The sequence below is a fragment of the Callospermophilus lateralis genome, chromosome 11 (assembly GCF_048772815.1).
Source record: "Callospermophilus lateralis isolate mCalLat2 chromosome 11, mCalLat2.hap1, whole genome shotgun sequence".
Classification (NCBI taxonomy): Eukaryota; Metazoa; Chordata; class Mammalia; order Rodentia; family Sciuridae; genus Callospermophilus; species Callospermophilus lateralis.
In genome coordinates, this window is record NC_135315.1 from 91,552,064 (window position 1) to 91,570,192 (window position 18,129).

Consider the following 18,129-nt stretch of genomic DNA (forward strand, 5'->3'; position numbering starts at 1 on the left):
AATTTTTTCGTTTTCATTGAGAATCGTGTGTGTGTGTGTGTGTGTGTGTGTGTGTGTGTGTGCATGCGTGCGTGCATTGATTGATCTGTGGATATAAAAGCCTGTAGGACAAGGAGAAAGGACAGCAGCCTGTGAATGTCCTGCCAGCTTTATTCTCAGAGCTCTCAAAGTTGGTAATAAGATTTCCAATGAAGCATCATTAATTTAACCATAGCTACTGATTATCTCCTAGACATCAGGCACTGTCCTTAGCTCTAGGAAGGAGGAGCATATGAGTTCAAAATAAATTAATGACAATCTTTTCTTTTAAGACCCAAGTATCATATTTTCAATGTTGCAGTATAAATTTAAGAATTTTAAGAAAATTTTTATCCATAGTTCCTGTTGTATTCCTATGATATTAATACAGCCTCCATACTTAATGTTTGCTTAATATTAATATTTGATCCATCATTTAGTTACTGTCACATTATTAATAATAATTAATATGATTATGATTTATAATTGGTTTAACATTGTAATTGCTATTATTTTTAATTACTATTTTGTTTTATTTATTTTTATTTGTTCTAATTAGTTGTACGTGAAAGTAGAATGCATTTTGACATGTCATACACAAATGGAGTACAACTTCTCACTCTTCTGGTTGTACCCAATGTAGAATCCCACTGGTTATATAATCACATATGCATATAGAGTAACAATGTCCAATTCATTATACTCTCTTTCCTACCCCCATATTCCCTCCCCTCCCTCCACTCCCCTCTGTCTAACCCCAAGTACATCTATTCTTCCTTAGCCTCCACCATGCTATTGTGTGTTAGCATCCGACTATCAGAGAAAACATTCGGCCTTTGGTTTGGGGGGATTGGCTTATTTCACCTAGCATGAAATCCTCCAGCTCCATTAGTTTACTTGCAAATGCCATAATTTCATTTTTCTTTAAGGCTGAGTAATATTCCACTGTGTATATATAACCTTTGTCACTTGAAAATTACCAGTAAGTTGCAAACCATGGCATAAAGTAAGCTCAGTAATACAAGTCCCTTCTGTAAATGGGGGCAAGGGATAAAACTTGTTAAACAGGTGTTAAGATCTGTAAACAAGTCAGATTGGCACCTGTTATTTTGCCAGAGAAATGTTAGAGTCTGTAAACAAGTCTGGATGGCCCCTGGCAAAATGCCAGAGGGAGTGGTTTATGAAGTAACAAAAGCGAGCCACTAAGTGTGGAGATTCCTTATTGGTTGACTACTGTATCTATTTTATGCTAATTAGATAAGCTGTGTAAAAAGTATAAATATCGCTCAGATCCTACAATAAATGGCTTCCATTCCTGCTGCATCAACGTACACAAGTAATTCGTCGCCCCCTGGATATTTTGCTGCAGCCGGACTGCGGCAAACAGGTTACTGCCATCCTTACTAGCCCCTCTTGCACATCCTTGCTTTATAATACTAAGCCAAGAATTCATCAAGTAATAAGAAATGTGTAACAGGGAATTTCTTTAAGTAGAGTTTTTAGTGTACTATGTACTTTCTTTTTCATTCCCCCAAATAAACTAAGAGAGGAACCCAGATCATCCGTGAGAAAGTTTCCCATGTGTCCACTGGAGTTTGGAGGGCCATGGACCGGTCCTTGGCTCATATTTGCAAATGTCTGAAGGTGACTGTCTGGAGCCATACTGGAAGCAGCCTGTGCACTAAGATTTCAGCTGGATATCTGTGCGTTTTTCAGGGTTTCATGTGTACCACCTGGATTATTTTGAAGGTGACCACACTGAGAGGACATCTAGGAGGGAATCTCCACAGGAATGAGGAATACCCGAAAGAGCAAGGGAATAATAAGTAGCTGGATGGAGGAGACATCATTGATCCGGCACCTGCAGGTTCAGGTGGACAAGTCTCTAAAGAAGCTGCAAAAATACTGCTAAAGAGGAAGAGGCAGCCGTTGGACATGGGCCTTGTTACCAGCCCATTGTAACAGCCCCTCACAGCGGACTCTACCCTTTGTCATAAACACTCCCATCCTGTCCCCACTTCTTGAACACCACCCATCCCCAAATAGCAGATCATGAGTTCACAAGGAAGTGAAGCAAAGAGAGAGAAGAAACAAACCCCACCCCCTCTTTCCTTGCTTCAGGTTTCCAAGAAGTCAGCCCTGAGCTAAGAGAGGACAAGGAAGGCTGTCACATGGGGAGGCCAAGTTTTAGAATGAACCAGGCTTATTCTTTTGACTTTCTTTTATTTTCTCTTTCTTTTTTTGGGGGGTTGGGTGGGTACCAGGGATTGAACTCAGGGGCACTTGACCACGGAGCCACATCCCCAGCCTTTTTGTTTGTATTTTATTTAGAGACAGGGTCTCCCTGAGTTGCTAGATAGAGGTGCAAAGGAGACAAAGTACAAGAAGATGATCGTTTGACTCTCATTCGAGATAAAAATAAAACTTATTTAGGCTAATAAATGTTTGTCTTGCAGACATCTGTGGTTTGATACTACTTACATCAAGAGTCTTAATATCAGGTGTATGTGGAAGATAGAGTAAAATTATGTTAGGCTTATCACAACTCAGATGTATAAAGAATTGACACTTTCATTCTTATCTGTGGCCAAGTATATCTTATTTTTGAGTTTCTACCCTTGCTGATGTCTTAAGAAAATGTCTGCAATTAAATACATAAATAAAAGGAAATGATGGCCTATTAAATAGGCCTGAGACTTGGCTAATTTTAAATGGTCTCTTTTATCCAAATTCAGCCTCTTTTGCATACATATTCAGTGAATTCCAAATTTAAACTCCCCAAAGCCCTGTTTTATCTTTGTTTTGTTTCCTAAGATGACAGGTGAAAGTAGAAGAGAGATCTCGAGAGGGAGACCAGAGGAAAGAGGCTGCCTTCCTCTGGAACGGAGGGGCCTGTGGGCACTGAGCTTCCTCCCTGGTGTCCCTGGGACTCGGGTAGCCTGGTTTTATCCCTGAACTCACTGGATTGGTTCCTGCTTAGTTCTAAATAATTATGTCCAGTCTTTTTCTGGGGTATTTGGTGGATACCTATGGCCCATATCTGTTATAGCTACGTGTGCCTCAAATTATAATTTGTTTTATACTCTGTAGCCTTTTAATCTAAACCACAGGCTGCTGCCCGGGCACAGGCCTTCTCATTCTCTCTGTGCTGCTACTGGATCTCTGGAAAGACCTGGGTCTCTGATATGCTCTGCCTTGGCCCATTTATTCAGCATCCTCCTCTGTACCTGCTATCTTGTGGATGCCATGATGGATGTGGCAAGGGTGTGGTGCTGCCTTGCGGACGCCATGATGGATGTGGCAAGGACAGTCATCTCCTTGGGTGAGACTATGTGAGACCTTAATGTGTTCTACATGGGCACACAGCTAGGAGCCTAGTGAGAAAGATACATATTCTTCCAGAGTTGAAGCCTCCCCAGGCCTGAGGTGGGGATGGAGGGAAAGAAAGGGAAGGTGAAGAGAGAAAAGATGGGCGTCTCCCTCACCACACTTCCTCCCTACTCTGCTCTGTGTGTCTTACAGATGAGATAAGTCAGGGTTCCCAAGTAGCAAGGGACAAATATTTGGCTTCTAGAAAATCCAGCTAATCTGAGAAAATCAGCTACTCTGTGTTTATAGGATAAATTGACCATAGTTGTAAGATATTTTTTTAGTTGTATTTTATTTATTTACCTTTTATATGGTGTTGAGGTTACAACCCAATGTCTCACTCGTGTGAGGCAAGTGCTCTGCCACTGAGCTACAGCCCCAGGCCCAACCATACATTTTATATCATAAGAGTAGAGCAAGGAGAGCTGAGAACAAAAGGAACTTTTCAGACATTGAAGAAATTTTCAGAGGCCCAGGGACTTTGAACATCATTGCTGGGTTTTGGCCCATGTCTGTCCCCCAGCTCAGGTGAACTTTGTCCTAAGAGTCACCAGGAAGCTTCATAAACACAGACTTATGGTAATGAGATGATGAGGCAGGACTCCTATTTGCAAATCCAGGGAAAAGTCAAAAAGTGAATTTTAGGTACAAAAAATAGACTTGCAACTCTATGACCTCTGTGACCCGCTGGTGTTTATTTCCACTTAACAGTTGGCAGATTTTAGCAAAGTAAGAAACACAATAACCAGTTTTCAAGGCCAGTGAGAACATTTCTTTTGACTACCTGAAAAAACTGACCGCATTTGGAAAATTCAGTGCATATCAGTGAAGGTTGATTTAAAACGCCATGTACCAGACAGTAGAGTAGGAAACAGAAAGAACAAAGATCAATATGATACCAAATCTGCCCTCAAGAAGGTGACCAACAGTGGATAAAACTGGGTTCATAAATAACAGGTTACAGCAAAAGAAAACTTGGGACACTGCTAAAAAGTATTTGTGCAAGACAGAGAAAGGGGCATGGAGTCCTGTTAGGAGTGGTCCCTGAAGGATGGGTAGAGCAGCAACAGGGTTGCCTGAGGGCAGGGCATTTCACACTGGAGGAAGGGCCTCATCAAAATCACACAAGGGCAGAAGCTTAAGTATTCATAGGGAGTGAGGAGGTGAGAAATGTGAGTCAAGGGAAGGATGTGGTGGGAGTTCCACGGAGTCTTCCATAAGGGCTCTGATGGTTGATTTGACTGCAGTCGTTAATGCTAGACTTCACAGGAGAAATAATGCAAATTAAGCCAGACTATCACTTTGGCAGATTGTAGGGGGGATCAAAGGAAGCGATGTCCTTAAGGAACATTATAATAATCTGGAGAGAGACACTGAGGGCTTGAACTGATAAAAAAATGGAGAGAATCAACTGATGTCAACCGAGCCAACAGGCTCTCGATCAAGCAAAATCATTGTCTCCATCAAGATACAAATCTGAGACTCCACCCTTGGAGCTTCATTCATAGACTCAAATAATCAACAAGTGTCAAATCTGAAAGATATCATCTTTGCATTTAGGTAGCTTTGACTGAAACTGAGATGCCAAAAGGGGTCAACTGATTCCTAGCCAGGCAATGTGTCAATTGTTCCACCGATTCCTTTACTATAGGAAAGGAAGCCAGTGGCCTGAGAGAGCTCCACTTTACACCATTTCCAGCTCACTTACCTTAGTATAAATGAGGCTTAGTTTCCATTCTTTTCTGAGGCTTTGGACAGACAAGAGTTGTTCAAAGAAAGGTTTAAATAACTAAGCAAGTAAAGAGACCCAGGATGAGGTCAGTGTGTGTATTAGTTTCGTGTGGCTGCTGTAACAAAGTACTATAAACTAGAGTGGTTTAAAAAAACGATAGAAATTTATTATTTCTCAGATCTGTGATTAGAAGTCTGTTGAGAGCCATCTGTGGGCAGTGTGTGGACTACATTGGCACCCCAGCCTACTGAATAGGAGGAACACCTGGTGTTTGGGAACTTCCTGTGGCAGTCCCGCGTACACGTGAATTTCTGTTCAGCTCTGCCTGGTCCCACACAGCGCCAGAGATGGGGTGACCTGCTGTAGCCACACAGCCCTTCAGAGATGGGTGTGACCTGCCAAGATTTCCATCAACCTGCTGACTGCAACATATCACAAAGCAAGACTTCACCGCTGAAACTTTATCTCTGCCTTTGACGGACCCCCTGAAATAAACCACGGGAACCATTTTTAATTGTCCAACCCCAGTTCCTGCTGGGCTGAGTCTGTCAGGGGCTCTGCTTTAAAACTATTTTTCTGACTCTGTGTCTTTTTTTCTTCACTAATTATTTCGGATTTATTTTCTCCAGTGGCTTACATCCTCCTGGGCAGGAAGAAGGACCCCCTGGCAAGATGCTGGCAGCCTCCCCAGAGAAGTCCAAGATCAAGGTATTGACAGAGCCATTTCTCTCTGGATCCTCTAAGGGAGGGTCCTTTCTGACCCCTTCCAGTATCTGGTGTCTCCAAGAGTTTCTTGGCTTATAAATAAATGTGCCACTCCAGTCTCTGCCTCATTGTCACCTGGTGTTTTCCCTGCTTTCTGTATCAAGTGTCCCCTTCTCATAAGGACACCATTCTTATCAACTAGGCTCCGCTCCAATGATATCATGATTGCTTTCGCAAGCCTGTGAGTCAGGGGTCAGACTTTAGCATATCTTTTGGGGGAGATATAACTCAGTGAGGGTCTAGAAACAAAACTTTCTTACCACACACTTACTTTTTCCAGGTTGGAGCTAGCAGTGGGGACCGTGCATGTCACTTATTCATGAAAGAAAAGGCAGAAGCCTGATTCACTATCAAAAGCTTCACCATTTTTGCCACATCGGCAGAGCTCTGATCTGAAAGTCAGAGAGCAAGCCCACAGTGAGCACTGTCTTCTCATCTGGGTAACTAAGAATAGCAACATGATTTACATGTTCCTGCAACTAAACAGAACAACGACTGCTAGGGAAATCTTGGGGGTACTTTCTACTCAAAGAAATAAAACATTTTTATCCTTTCAGGGAAGGATGATTTGAATTGTAGATGCACATGAATTAGTATTGATGTTTTTGTGGTGGCTGGTAACAACAGGGCAGTCTTTTCCCCCAGTTGTTTGGAGAACATGATCAAGGCTCTAGGCTGCTCGCCTTGCATAATTCAGCCAGCAAGTGGACCTCAGATCTGACCACATCCCGTCCAAATTTGGAGGCTTTGATAATAATGTCTTGAGTTGGTAATGTCCATTTGCCAACTGCAAAATGCATTCTTCTGAGTCTCACCTAGAGAGAGACACTGCAATGTTGGAGCCACATTCAGGGCAGGATCCAGCTATGGAGGCTCAGATCCAAAAACCTGTGTCCCCAAGGACTGGTTGGGCTCCCACCCACTCCAGTAGACTTCCTTCTTTGGCTTTTCTGCTTCTTCTAGGGTAAATCTGGAACGTCAACTGATCAATAAATCATTGTCACAGTGAAGCAGATAGTAATGGAAATAGCAAATATTTGTCAAGTCCTTAACAGGTGACTGACATTGTTCTAGAAGCTCTGCATGAATCAACGCACTTAAACTTCACAATACAGGTTGCGTATCCCTTACCTGAAATGCTCAGGACCCGAAGTGTTTCAGATTTGGGATTTGTTTGCACTTTAAAATATTTGCATATACATAATGAGAGATCTCAGGGATATAACTCAAGTCTAAACACAAAATTCATTTCTGAATATATACCTTATACTAATATCCTGAAGGTAATTTTATACAATATTGTTAGTGTGCCTACATTTTGGGCTAAAACCTGTTTTCAGGTGACAGGTTGCAGCCAAAATGCAGGCACACATACAACCTGTCACTTGAAAACAGGTGCAGAATTTCCTACACGTAGCATCATGTCACAGCTAAAACAGTTTTGAACTTTGGAGCATTTCAGATTTGGGAATTTTGGATTAGATGTGTTTAACTTGTTATTCTCATCTTTATTATTTTAAGGTAAGTAAAATTACTGAAATGACCAAGAGAATTTCTAGCCTTCTAACAAACCCACAGGGAAGATCCTTCCATATATTCAGGATTGGAGAAGAAAACTTAGAAATCAACTGGTCCAAAGCATGTACAGCTAGAGGAATGAGAAGTTGTGCTCTGTCTGTGTACTCTATGTCAAAATGCATTCTACTGTAAAATTAATTAATTAATTTAAAAAATTTATCTTTCCATGTGAAGAAGAACAAGGTTCATTATTCAATGAAGGAAAATACTGTTGATATTTGGAGGGTGGAAGAAGAAGAGAGAGAAAAAAATGTAAGGGATTTTTGAGGTAAAGAGTCCTCCCCATTGCCCATTCCTAACTCTTCTGCACCCCTTGAAGGGAACCTGATTGTGGCTTCTAGCCTGTGACTCATGGATTAAGGGTTCTTGGTTTAATTCAAGTCCTTTATCTCCAAAGGGAAACTGGTCCAGAGACATGTAGTGACTTGGCAGATGTCACACAGTGATATGGTGGCACAGTTCTGGAGCCCTGGATCTTGATTCTCTCCAGCACATCGTGGTAGTAATCACCCACAACTTGGTACACAACACACAACCACAAGTGGATCTACCTGGCTTTGCCTTAACTGCTCAGTAAACAGCCAAATTCTAACATAGAGGGAAAATGGAGCATTGATACAGATTTCTGAGAAAGCGACCACAAATATTCACTTTTGACCCTCTCCTCTGTGTGTATTTCAGTCTTGCTTGCTTTTACACTGCTTCCTCTGAGACATTATACCAAGTATTAACAGCTCTTTTATGGAAATATTTATTTTACTGTGTACTCTTGGACAAGTTAGAAAATCTCAACGGGAGCCCAGTTTTCTCATTTGAAAAGTAACTGGTATAAAGAACAAGAAAAATTCAAGCAAAACTCACTCTGCTAAGGTCTGTTGACCTCTTTCCACCATATAGATAACCTACACATAGTTCATGGAACATAAATTAAGCACTTTTTATTCTAACAAACTCTAAGGGAACAAAGTCCAGAGTGTGGAATCTTCTTGATCATTTATTCAACCTCTATTTATGATTAAAACAAAACAGAACAACTCTCAATAAACTATAAATGAAAGACCTATCCTTAAGTTAATAAAGAATAACAATGTGATCCTATATTAACCTATGCAGATCAAGAAAGAATCAAAGAATTCTACCTCCTTGCCTTTATTGTATTGTATCATGTGCGCTTTAACATTGTATCATCTGCGCTTTAACAGTGCAATATCATAAGACAAAAATGATAAAAGGCATAAAAACTGAAAAAAAGCAAAAGTATTGTTATTTGAAGACAACATGGTTATGTTCATAGGAAGTCTAACCTTTAAAATGAATAATTTAGCAAGGTTGGAGGACCCAAGACCAAAATACAAAATCAAATGGTTCTCAAAATATTAGGAAAGATATTGAAGATAACATTTCATAACAACATCATCATAATAACATCAAATTACAGGTATCTAGGAAACAATCTCATGAAATATGTACAAAACCTCTACTTTAATTTCTCAGAGAAATTAAAGACCTAAATGATAAAGAGTTATTCTATACTCATGGCTGGGTAGACTCAACAATGTTAAAAATGTCTATTCTCTCTAAATTTATCAAGATTCATTTCAATCCCTATTGAAATTTTAGCATGCTTTTTTGAACATATCAAACAGTGAGTTCTAAAATTTATATAAGTTTAAAGGCTTACAATATCCAAAATAATTTTTTGAGAAAAGAAGACAGTATGAGTTATTATTGCAAGGATCAACAAATATATCAATGGAACATAATAGAGAGTTCAGAAATACCATCAGTTGATTATAAAAAAAAAAAAAAAACAAGGTGTGAACTCAATGCATTAAGGAGAAGAGAGATTTCTTAACAAAGAATGTTAGGTCAACTGAATATCTGAATGGAAAACAGGAACCTTGGTCTCTTTCTCACTTAATATCATCAACATCATCATAAAAATAGTAGCAATAACATTAGAGCTATGAAGAGGAAACTAAAGTTCAGGAAGGTTAACAGGAAAGTTGCCTGCATCACTTCCCCACTATTACAGAAACCAAATTTCTAAGAATTGACCAACAGTCCTATGCCATCCCATCACCGCATGATGGAGAAGAAACAGTTATGAAGACACTCAAGCCAGTCAATTTGTGATACGTATGAAGGTCTAACAAAAGGTGGAGATGAACAGATGGATTCTGAGAAACATGTACTTCAATTATGTAAGCTATATATGCTTCCCATTATGATGTCTGAACAGTTCATAACAATTAAGATGCAGATTTTTTTGGCCATTAACACAATCACATTTTGTAAATTGTGTAAAAATAACAATAATAATAGTAATTGAGATGGATCACAGACCTAAGCACACAGTTCCATAAAGCTTCTAGAAGAAAACATAGGAAAATGTCCTGGTGACCTAAAGGTAATCAGAGATTTCTTAAACAGGAAAAAAAAAGCTCTAATAATTTACAATAATTTGATAATTAGACTTCATTACAAAATTTTTCATGTTAAAAAAGAAGACAATTTAGAAAAAATAGAGAAGCCATAATAGGGAAAAAATTGTTCCTAGACTATGCAAAGATTTCCTACAAAACAAGAATAAGCAATTCAATTAAAACTGAGCAAAACTTTGAACAAACACTTCACAAAAGAATATATATGATAGTCAATAATGAAAAGGTCCTTAATATCATTAGTCATCAGGGAAATGTGAATTAAAGTCATAATGAAATATACATCATACCCACCAGAATGTCTTTAATTAAAAAGACTGAAAACACTTAGTGTTGGTGAAGATATGCACCAACTGGAATGCTCAGGCATTGCTTAATAGTAATAAAGTGGTACATTCACTTTGAAGGATTCTCTAGCATTTATAAAGTCAAAGATGCATCTACTCTGTGACCCAGAAATCCCCTTCCCAAATAATTTATCCCAGATAAATACATTTTGTCTTCAAAAATACTTGTACATGCATGACCAATGTAATTTTACAACCTGTACACTCAGAAAAATGAGAAATTATATCCCATCTGATTCAAATGTATGATATGTCAAGATCATTGTACTGTCATGTGTAGCTAATTAAAACAGATTAAAAAAATACTTGTACAAGGTGGAGTTGTACCACTGAGGTAGAATGTTTTAGGTTCAATCCTCAGTACATCAAAATAAATAAATAAAATAAAGTGAATAATAAAATAAATAAAATAAAATATGGCATCCAGCTACAACTAAAAAAAAATACTTGTACAAGAATGTCTACAATGACTTTATTCATCATAGCCCCAAACTAGAAACTACCCAAATGCTTAACAAGATATAAATAAACTGTAATAAATTCATACAGCGATGAAGTATCCAGCAACTTAAAAAATGTAATGACTGATATATGCAAAAACATGGATGTTTCTCACATTTTTTTATCCATTGAAATAAACCAGAACAAATGAGAATATGCTATATGGTTTGATTTATATGATATCCAACATCAGGTAAAATTGATTTATAGTATCAGAAAGAGTATAAAAACCAAAAGGAAGTTGTTCTAGGGTGAGGAATGTGTACAGGACAGAAAGAATGTAAGAGAACTTCTTGGTGTGAGGTACGAGTTCTCTGTTAGAGGGTGAATAGGCACCTTGTGGTCAAAATAGATCCAGGTGTAGACAGATTATGGATGTGTGTACATGTGTGTGCATGTGAAATAATGGGTCAGCTCCATAATGATTTATTGATCATCCAACTTATGCACTAGGTACTTCTGTGAGCACTGGGATACATTAATGAATAACAGACAAAACCCCCTTTGCTAATGGGGATCACATGACAGAGAGCAAATAATCAAACTCATTCCCTGCATCATTTTTTGAAACAGGTAACAACTAGACATAATCTTTATTTTCATCAGCAGAGGGAAGGTTAATTTTCTTACACCTGTGCAATGAAACAGTATTCTGTGCCAGGTGTGGTGGCACACACCTATAATCCCAGTGGCTCAGGAGGCTAAAGCAGGAGGATCCCGAGTTCAAAGCCAGCCTCTGTAATGGTGAGGTGCTAAGCAACTCAGTGAGACTCTTGTCTCTAAATAAGATACAAAAATGGGCTGGGGATGTGGCTTGGTGGCTGAGTGCTCCTGAGTCCAACCCCTGGTACCAAAAAAAAAAAAAGACATAAAGAATAGTATTCTACTATAAAAATGAATACATAATTTGTATACCAAATTAGAATGATCTCTAAGAGCTACTGTTTAAAGAAAACAAGATGCACTACAATGTCTATGGATTTTTCCCAGAGATTTTTTCAATTAACGTAACATGTTACCATTTTATAAAGGTAAGAGAAGCAAATGTGTGTACTTAGCTGCTTATGCATAAAAATTCTTCAAAATGTTATCTAAGCAATTAGTAAGACAGGTTGTTCCCAAAGATGGGAACTTAATAGTTCAAGATAAGAGTGCATGCCATCTTATCCATTTTTAATTAAAAACTATATAAATATGTAACCTATTAGCAAATAAATATAATTTAAATTGTTTGAAGTTTTTCACAATTTTAGAAACACACACACACATATTTCTGAATCAACTTTAAATCTTCCATAGCTGGTAGGATGATATGTTTGTTTCTAAACTTGGCTCTAAGTTCAAAGATTGGTGAGAGTACACTGCCCTCTTCTGGTATACACAAAACCTTTTATTTTCCCTTGAAGGAGAAAGCCTAGCTGTTGACCTACTCAGGCAAGGCTTATGCAGGGTAATTTTTTCCTGTTCCTGGGTCATCCATATAGAAGCATCCTACAGAGCACAACTCCAAGGAGACAATCCCATTGAGCATAACCCAACCCACCCAGGAGATGCACAGGGGACAGATTGCACCAAAGTATATAGTGTCCCAAGGCTGCCCCTAGAGTGCAGGAGGGGGGTAAAAAGATCTGAGAGTCAGTTCTAGTTCCACCTGAATCTTCCACATGTACCTCCTACAGCTTGGGCCAAATTCTTTGTAAGGCTTGGAGTCCAAGCTCTCCTTACTGAACATGTATGCTTAAAATTATATTTTAGTTTCATTTCGATCAGCCTTTTGATAGGCCTGACAAACTGGCCAAATTCTCTCAATAGATAAAGATGTTGGGTGAGTCAAATAGTTTGAATGTGTCATGGCCAATGACTTAGGTAAGTAAGCAGAGTTTCATGGATCCACTCAGCATTTATTGAGCACTTACTAGGTACCCTCAATTATGCCAAGATGTGGCAATTCTGTGGAGAGTGTGATGAGGTCCTGCCTCTAATGAGACAGGCACCTAAACAGAGTTGTTAGATCAGATAAAGGGTGGATACCTACCTATCTCAAGCTCTGCTTATGTGTACCAAGACTAGAGAGCTTTTAGGTATCTGTGGAGAAGCTGGATTGTATACAGAATTTGAAGAAACTCTTGGTTGAGAAGTCAACCTGCACTTACTGGTGGGATTCAGTTTCTCAGCATTTCGATGGAGTGATTGGACAGAAGTCTGTTTCCATATGTCATTCTTCTTTGGGACCTACATAATTCCCTCAGCGGGCTCATCTTCCTTCCTCTCACCACCACAAAATTAATTACGGCATGTAAAAAACCATGAAGTAATCAGTAAGGATGTAAAAAATGTGAGCAACTCAACCAATAAACTTGATCTAATAGATTTTATGTAACACTGCACTTAGCAAATGCAGGATGCCTTTTTCAAGCGTATACAGAGTATATTCAAGTCACATTCTCTTTATGGCCTATAAAATGGGCATCAAAGGATTTTAATCATCATAAAGAAAATTCTCTGACCACAAAGGAATTAAATTAGAAATCAAGAGTGAAAATATCAATGAAAAATTCATGATATTTTGGAATTAAGTTCACACTTTTTTAATACGCCATGGATCAAAGAAAAAAATCTCAAGGGGAATTAGATATTAAAAGCACAACATGTCAAAATTTGTGGATAGCAGCTACCGCGGAGCTGAGAGGAAATTTTCATAGCTTGAAATGCTTAAGCAGAAAGATCTATAATTCAATATCTCTACTTACATCTTAACCTAGAAAAAGTTCACATAAAGTCAAAATAACAGAATGAAGGAAATGATAAGGGTAAAAGCTGATGATAAGATCTCTGTTGAGGTCACCTCATCCTCTGTGCATCCTTGTGCACAAGGTCACCTTCAAGATGGTCCCATCTGGTTCACAGTGACCACAGGAAACATGTGTCTTTCCTGCCAAACTCTGAATGAACCGGCTATTCCTCATGCCGCACTGTGCTTTCATGCTGTTATTACAGAGAACTCCAGCCATTTGCTCATGTTCAGACAATTTCAGATGTGAGTCAGATAGCAGTTCCAAGGCCTTCTCAACTCCAGAAAGAACGCATTCATCTTTGTACACAAAGAGATTTTCTGCAGCCTCCGTCATTTAGTCTGAGGAGAGATGGTGGAGGAAAATGGAACACATAAAAACCTCTTAAGAGGAGTTCTTTACTACTAATCCATTTTTAGCAAATTCTTGGCCTTATCTTAGACGTCTAGAAGTTCACGAGGGCAGAAAGCAATTTGCAATCTCTGAGCATTTCCTACATAAATGGTCTGTGACTTATTTTCCTTCACATGTGGACCGAAAATTATTTTCCTAGGTCTGTCAAAACCTCAATACTATGCATGGTAAAATCATAGTTGACAGTTTATGCAAGCAAAGTAGGTGTTATTAGTTGTACAGTAAGGAAAATCGAGAAGAAAATTATATCACTTCCCCCTCCACACACAACAAAAGGCAAAATAAGTATTCCTTGGACATTTTGCTTCTCCTTAATGTTCTCATTTACAATATGGTAGAAAATAAGCCTTGACCTTCACCCTGACTCAGGTAGATAGATGATAGGTAGGTAGAAGGAAGGATGGAGAGAGAGATAGATACAGAGAAAGAGAGAGAGAGAGAGAGAGAGAGAGAGAGAGAGAGAGAGAGAAAGAGAGAGAGAATGAATGAATGTGTGGTAGGTATATTTTTCATCAGCTCTGTCACCTATTACAGATTTCAAAAATGGCCACAAATTTTCCTGCCCAGACATCATGGGTAATTTGTCTTGAAACCTTCTCCCTTTGAGGAATGGCGTTTTTCTCTACCCTCAGAATCTGGGCTGCCTTTATTATTTACTTTGGCCAATGAATGGTAGCAAACATGCTGCTGCGAGCAGAGTCTTGGAAAGTACTTGCATATTTACAGCTGCTCTGGGGAGCTCTGTTGTGTGGAAATACCATCGAGTTGGCTGATGGATGATGAGAGATCTGTGGCCCACCACTCTTGCCCCACCCGCCTTGACAGTCAGCCAACTCATGAGAATCAGAGGTAGCTATCTGTCCTACAGCCAACTGCAGAGTGAGCCCAGCTAAGACAAGGACGGTTCTGCTACGCCCGGTCCAAGCTGCTGACCTATGAAATTATGGACTAAATAAACAATGGTTGTTGCAAGAGTAATAAACAGTGATTATTTCAAAGTGATTGGCTCCATGCTGATAGATAACTGATAAGTCAGGTTTACATGCCCTTAATAAGTGCAATATTTTCAAGCATATTAAAGAAGGATGAATTCTTTATTACACTAAAAATTACAAGGAGACTATAAATAATTTTTTTCCTGTCACCTAAACTATAGCATTGCCAAGATTCTGCCTTTCCCTAATGATTATTTATCTTGGCAAAAGTCAGGGTTTATTCATACCTGTTTTTACATGGAACCTAACACCATGATTGACAGACAGTTGCTAACCTGCAAATACACTGCTATTATTTGGATGTAGTCTGTTCCTGTCAAAACATGTAATTTGGTTGCTAATGTACAGTACTGGGGATGGGTGTTTAAGAGGTTCTTAGGCCTCTAAGAGTAATCCATGTTTTTCTTGTGAGATTGTATTAGTTCTCACTGAAATGGATCAGTTTTCTCAAGAGCAAGTTGTTATAAAGCAAGGTCCTCTCTTTAACCACCCCTTGCCATTCTGTCATGCCCTTTGCCCATGTGACGGTATCTGACATGTTAAGACACAGAATGAGGGCTTCACCAGATGATGTTGAACTTTCCTGTCTCCAGAACCATGAACTTTTTTCTTTATAAATCACCTAGCCTTAGATATTCTGTTATAACAACAGAACACAGACTAAGTAAGACACATAATATTGACTAAATTTATAGTGTATGAATAAAAAATGAAAAAAGATGATTTTAAGTGTGGAAATAACTAGGAAGGTCAAACACATTCTTAGTCATTTGTATTTAAAGGCTCTACTTCCATTCTATCTTTATCTTTTTAATAATGGATGCAAAACACTGAGGACTCCTCCACATAGTTGTGGCCTTTAACTCATATGATTTCATCATTTTATTCCATTCCATTCTCCTTCTAGAAGATAGCAATGTGCTCTGAAAATAGCAGTAAATGTCGTGACCTAAGGGAAGTGACAATTCCAGCCCACACTGTGTGGAAAGAGAATGGCCATCCATCATACAGGAGAAGATCAGAAGAATCCGTAATAATGGAATTCCAAGAAAGTTGTAATGAAAAGTAACTGGTCAAACTAATTAAGAAGAATTCAACATTTTCTAATCGAGGAAACACTAAATTAAGCACCAAAAAGCAACTAAATCATATACTTAGTTGCTAGGTAAGATGTATATTTGTGTCCCCGTATATACATCTCATCACAGAACATGGATTTAGCCACTTTTAATGAATTCCTTCACTGCAGGGGCAAGATATTGCCAATAAGGCATGACAATACCCTGGGACATTTCTCAATCCCAGGGCAGATCCATATTTGCTTTTTCTCTCCCTCTCTCTCATAAGCCCCTGAATTAAATAGTTTACTCTGGAGTAACCAGAGCAGGAGCTTTACTTCATATGAAAATGATAATCTTATATAAGGTCTAAATTTAGAACAAAGCCTGTCAAACAATCCATTTTGGAGCACAGGGAGTGGCTTAGGCAATCGAGATTAATAAATAATCTAAATACTCCATGACCAAGCAAGCAAGGCTTATACGAGAGATTTGAAGATGGTTTATTTTGAAAAATAGATTAATGTGATTTGGCATAGAAATAGAATTAAAAGAGATAAATGTGATTACCTTCATAGATGATGAAAAAAGCCATTGAGGAAACAACATCCATTCGGCACAAAATCTCTTGAGAAAATAGGAAATCATGGATAATTTCTTAACATGTTAAAAATATATTTACCTAAATCCAAAATGTAATGAGGAAGCATTAAGAGCAGTCCCACTAAAATCAGGAAGAGTGCCTTGTTCAATGCAAGGCAGGACAGGGAGCAGCGGCAACACGTCTGTAATCCTGGTGACCTAGGAGTCTGAAACAGGAGTATTGCAAGTTCAAGGCCAGTCAGTCTGGGCAGCATAGCAAGAGTCGGTTTAAAAAAATGAAATAAATTAAAAGGGCTGGGAATGTAGGTTAGTGGTAAAGCACTCCCAGGTTCAATCTCCAGTATACACACATACACACACAGAGAGAGAGAGAGAGAGAGAGAGAGAGAGAGAGAGAGAGAGAGGAGAGAAGGAGAGAAAATTAATTTAGAAGAATCTGAAGGAGAGGGCCTGGGATCCCCAATCCACACCCTGTATTTTGAAGAGACAGAGGACAGTGAGGAAGGAGGTGTCTGGGGTGGGCATGTCCCCACATTCCTAGTGGCTTCTGAGGCAGCGTCTCAGTGACTGAGGCCCCTCCCTAGAGACGGGGCACAGCCCCAGCCTGTTCTGCACAGGGGCGAGATTCAGGTGAGGACCCTCCCTGGGACTGCTCCTGCCGTCCAAGAAGGACTGAAGGAGGGACCGTGAGAGAAGAACTGTGGAGGAAAAGGAAGGAAGGTGGGTAAAAAGTAAGAACCGAGAGTCAAGAACCACAGAGCAAGGAGACCGTCTGGGAGAGGGAAGTGAGAACAGAGATAGAAGGGCAGAGGAGCAGGGGACTGGAGAGGCCCAGGGAGGTGAAGGCCAGGGGGCCCGGAGGCTGGGCCTCTGCAGCACAGGGTGGAGGGTCTCCGGCCTCATTTAAAGGTCTTGAACTTTTAGGTCAAAGAAAAGGAGCGGAATCCTTGGGAAATGGAGGGTTTATGAGAGGATTAGTACTGGGCTGTCGGGATCAATGTAGAAGGCCACCGAGGTCAGGGTCCGGCCTCTCCCACAAGCTAAGGCTGGTCCTGGTCCCACTGAGCCTCTCCCTCCAGCAAGCAGCCCCCAGGGGCTGGACCCTGCCCTCGGAGGATCCAGGTCAGTTACCCCTTCACGTCCTGCTTTTAAACAGACCTCAACACAAAGAGATCCGGGAAGCGCTGGGCAGTGGTGAGCGCATCCTCTACCCTGGGACTGAAAGAGCCAGGAGGAAATCCAGGTCTTCTGATACCAGGCAGGTGCTCCTAGGAACACTTCACTGCTTCAAGTTTAATGAGCTTTTATGTTCCCTTAGCCCTGCCCCCTCCTTCTCCATTAAGAAGGAAGGAAGGAAGGGAGGGAGGAAGGGAGGGAGGGAGGGAGGGAGGGAGGAAGGAAGGAAGGAAGGAAGGAAGGAAGGAAGGAAAAAGATCCAGGTGTAGATATTATTCTCCTTCCAGAATCTAGAACCATCATCACAGGTGACTCTGCAGGTTTCTCTGGCACTTCC

The 18,129-nt window shown here is 39.7% G+C and overlaps 1 protein-coding gene across 1 annotated transcript in view; it reads right to left on the reverse strand.

Moving 5' to 3' along the window:
- LOC143410682 (CD5 antigen-like) overlaps window positions 1–13,882 on the reverse strand; it is a 31,158-nt gene extending 17,276 nt beyond the window's left edge. The window contains exon 1 of the mRNA XM_076871471.1: window positions 13,634–13,882. Coding sequence (XP_076727586.1) covers window positions 13,634–13,882 — 249 coding nt within the window. The remainder of the gene's footprint in view (window positions 1–13,633) is intronic.
- Between the last annotated feature and the right edge of the window lie 4,247 nt (window positions 13,883–18,129).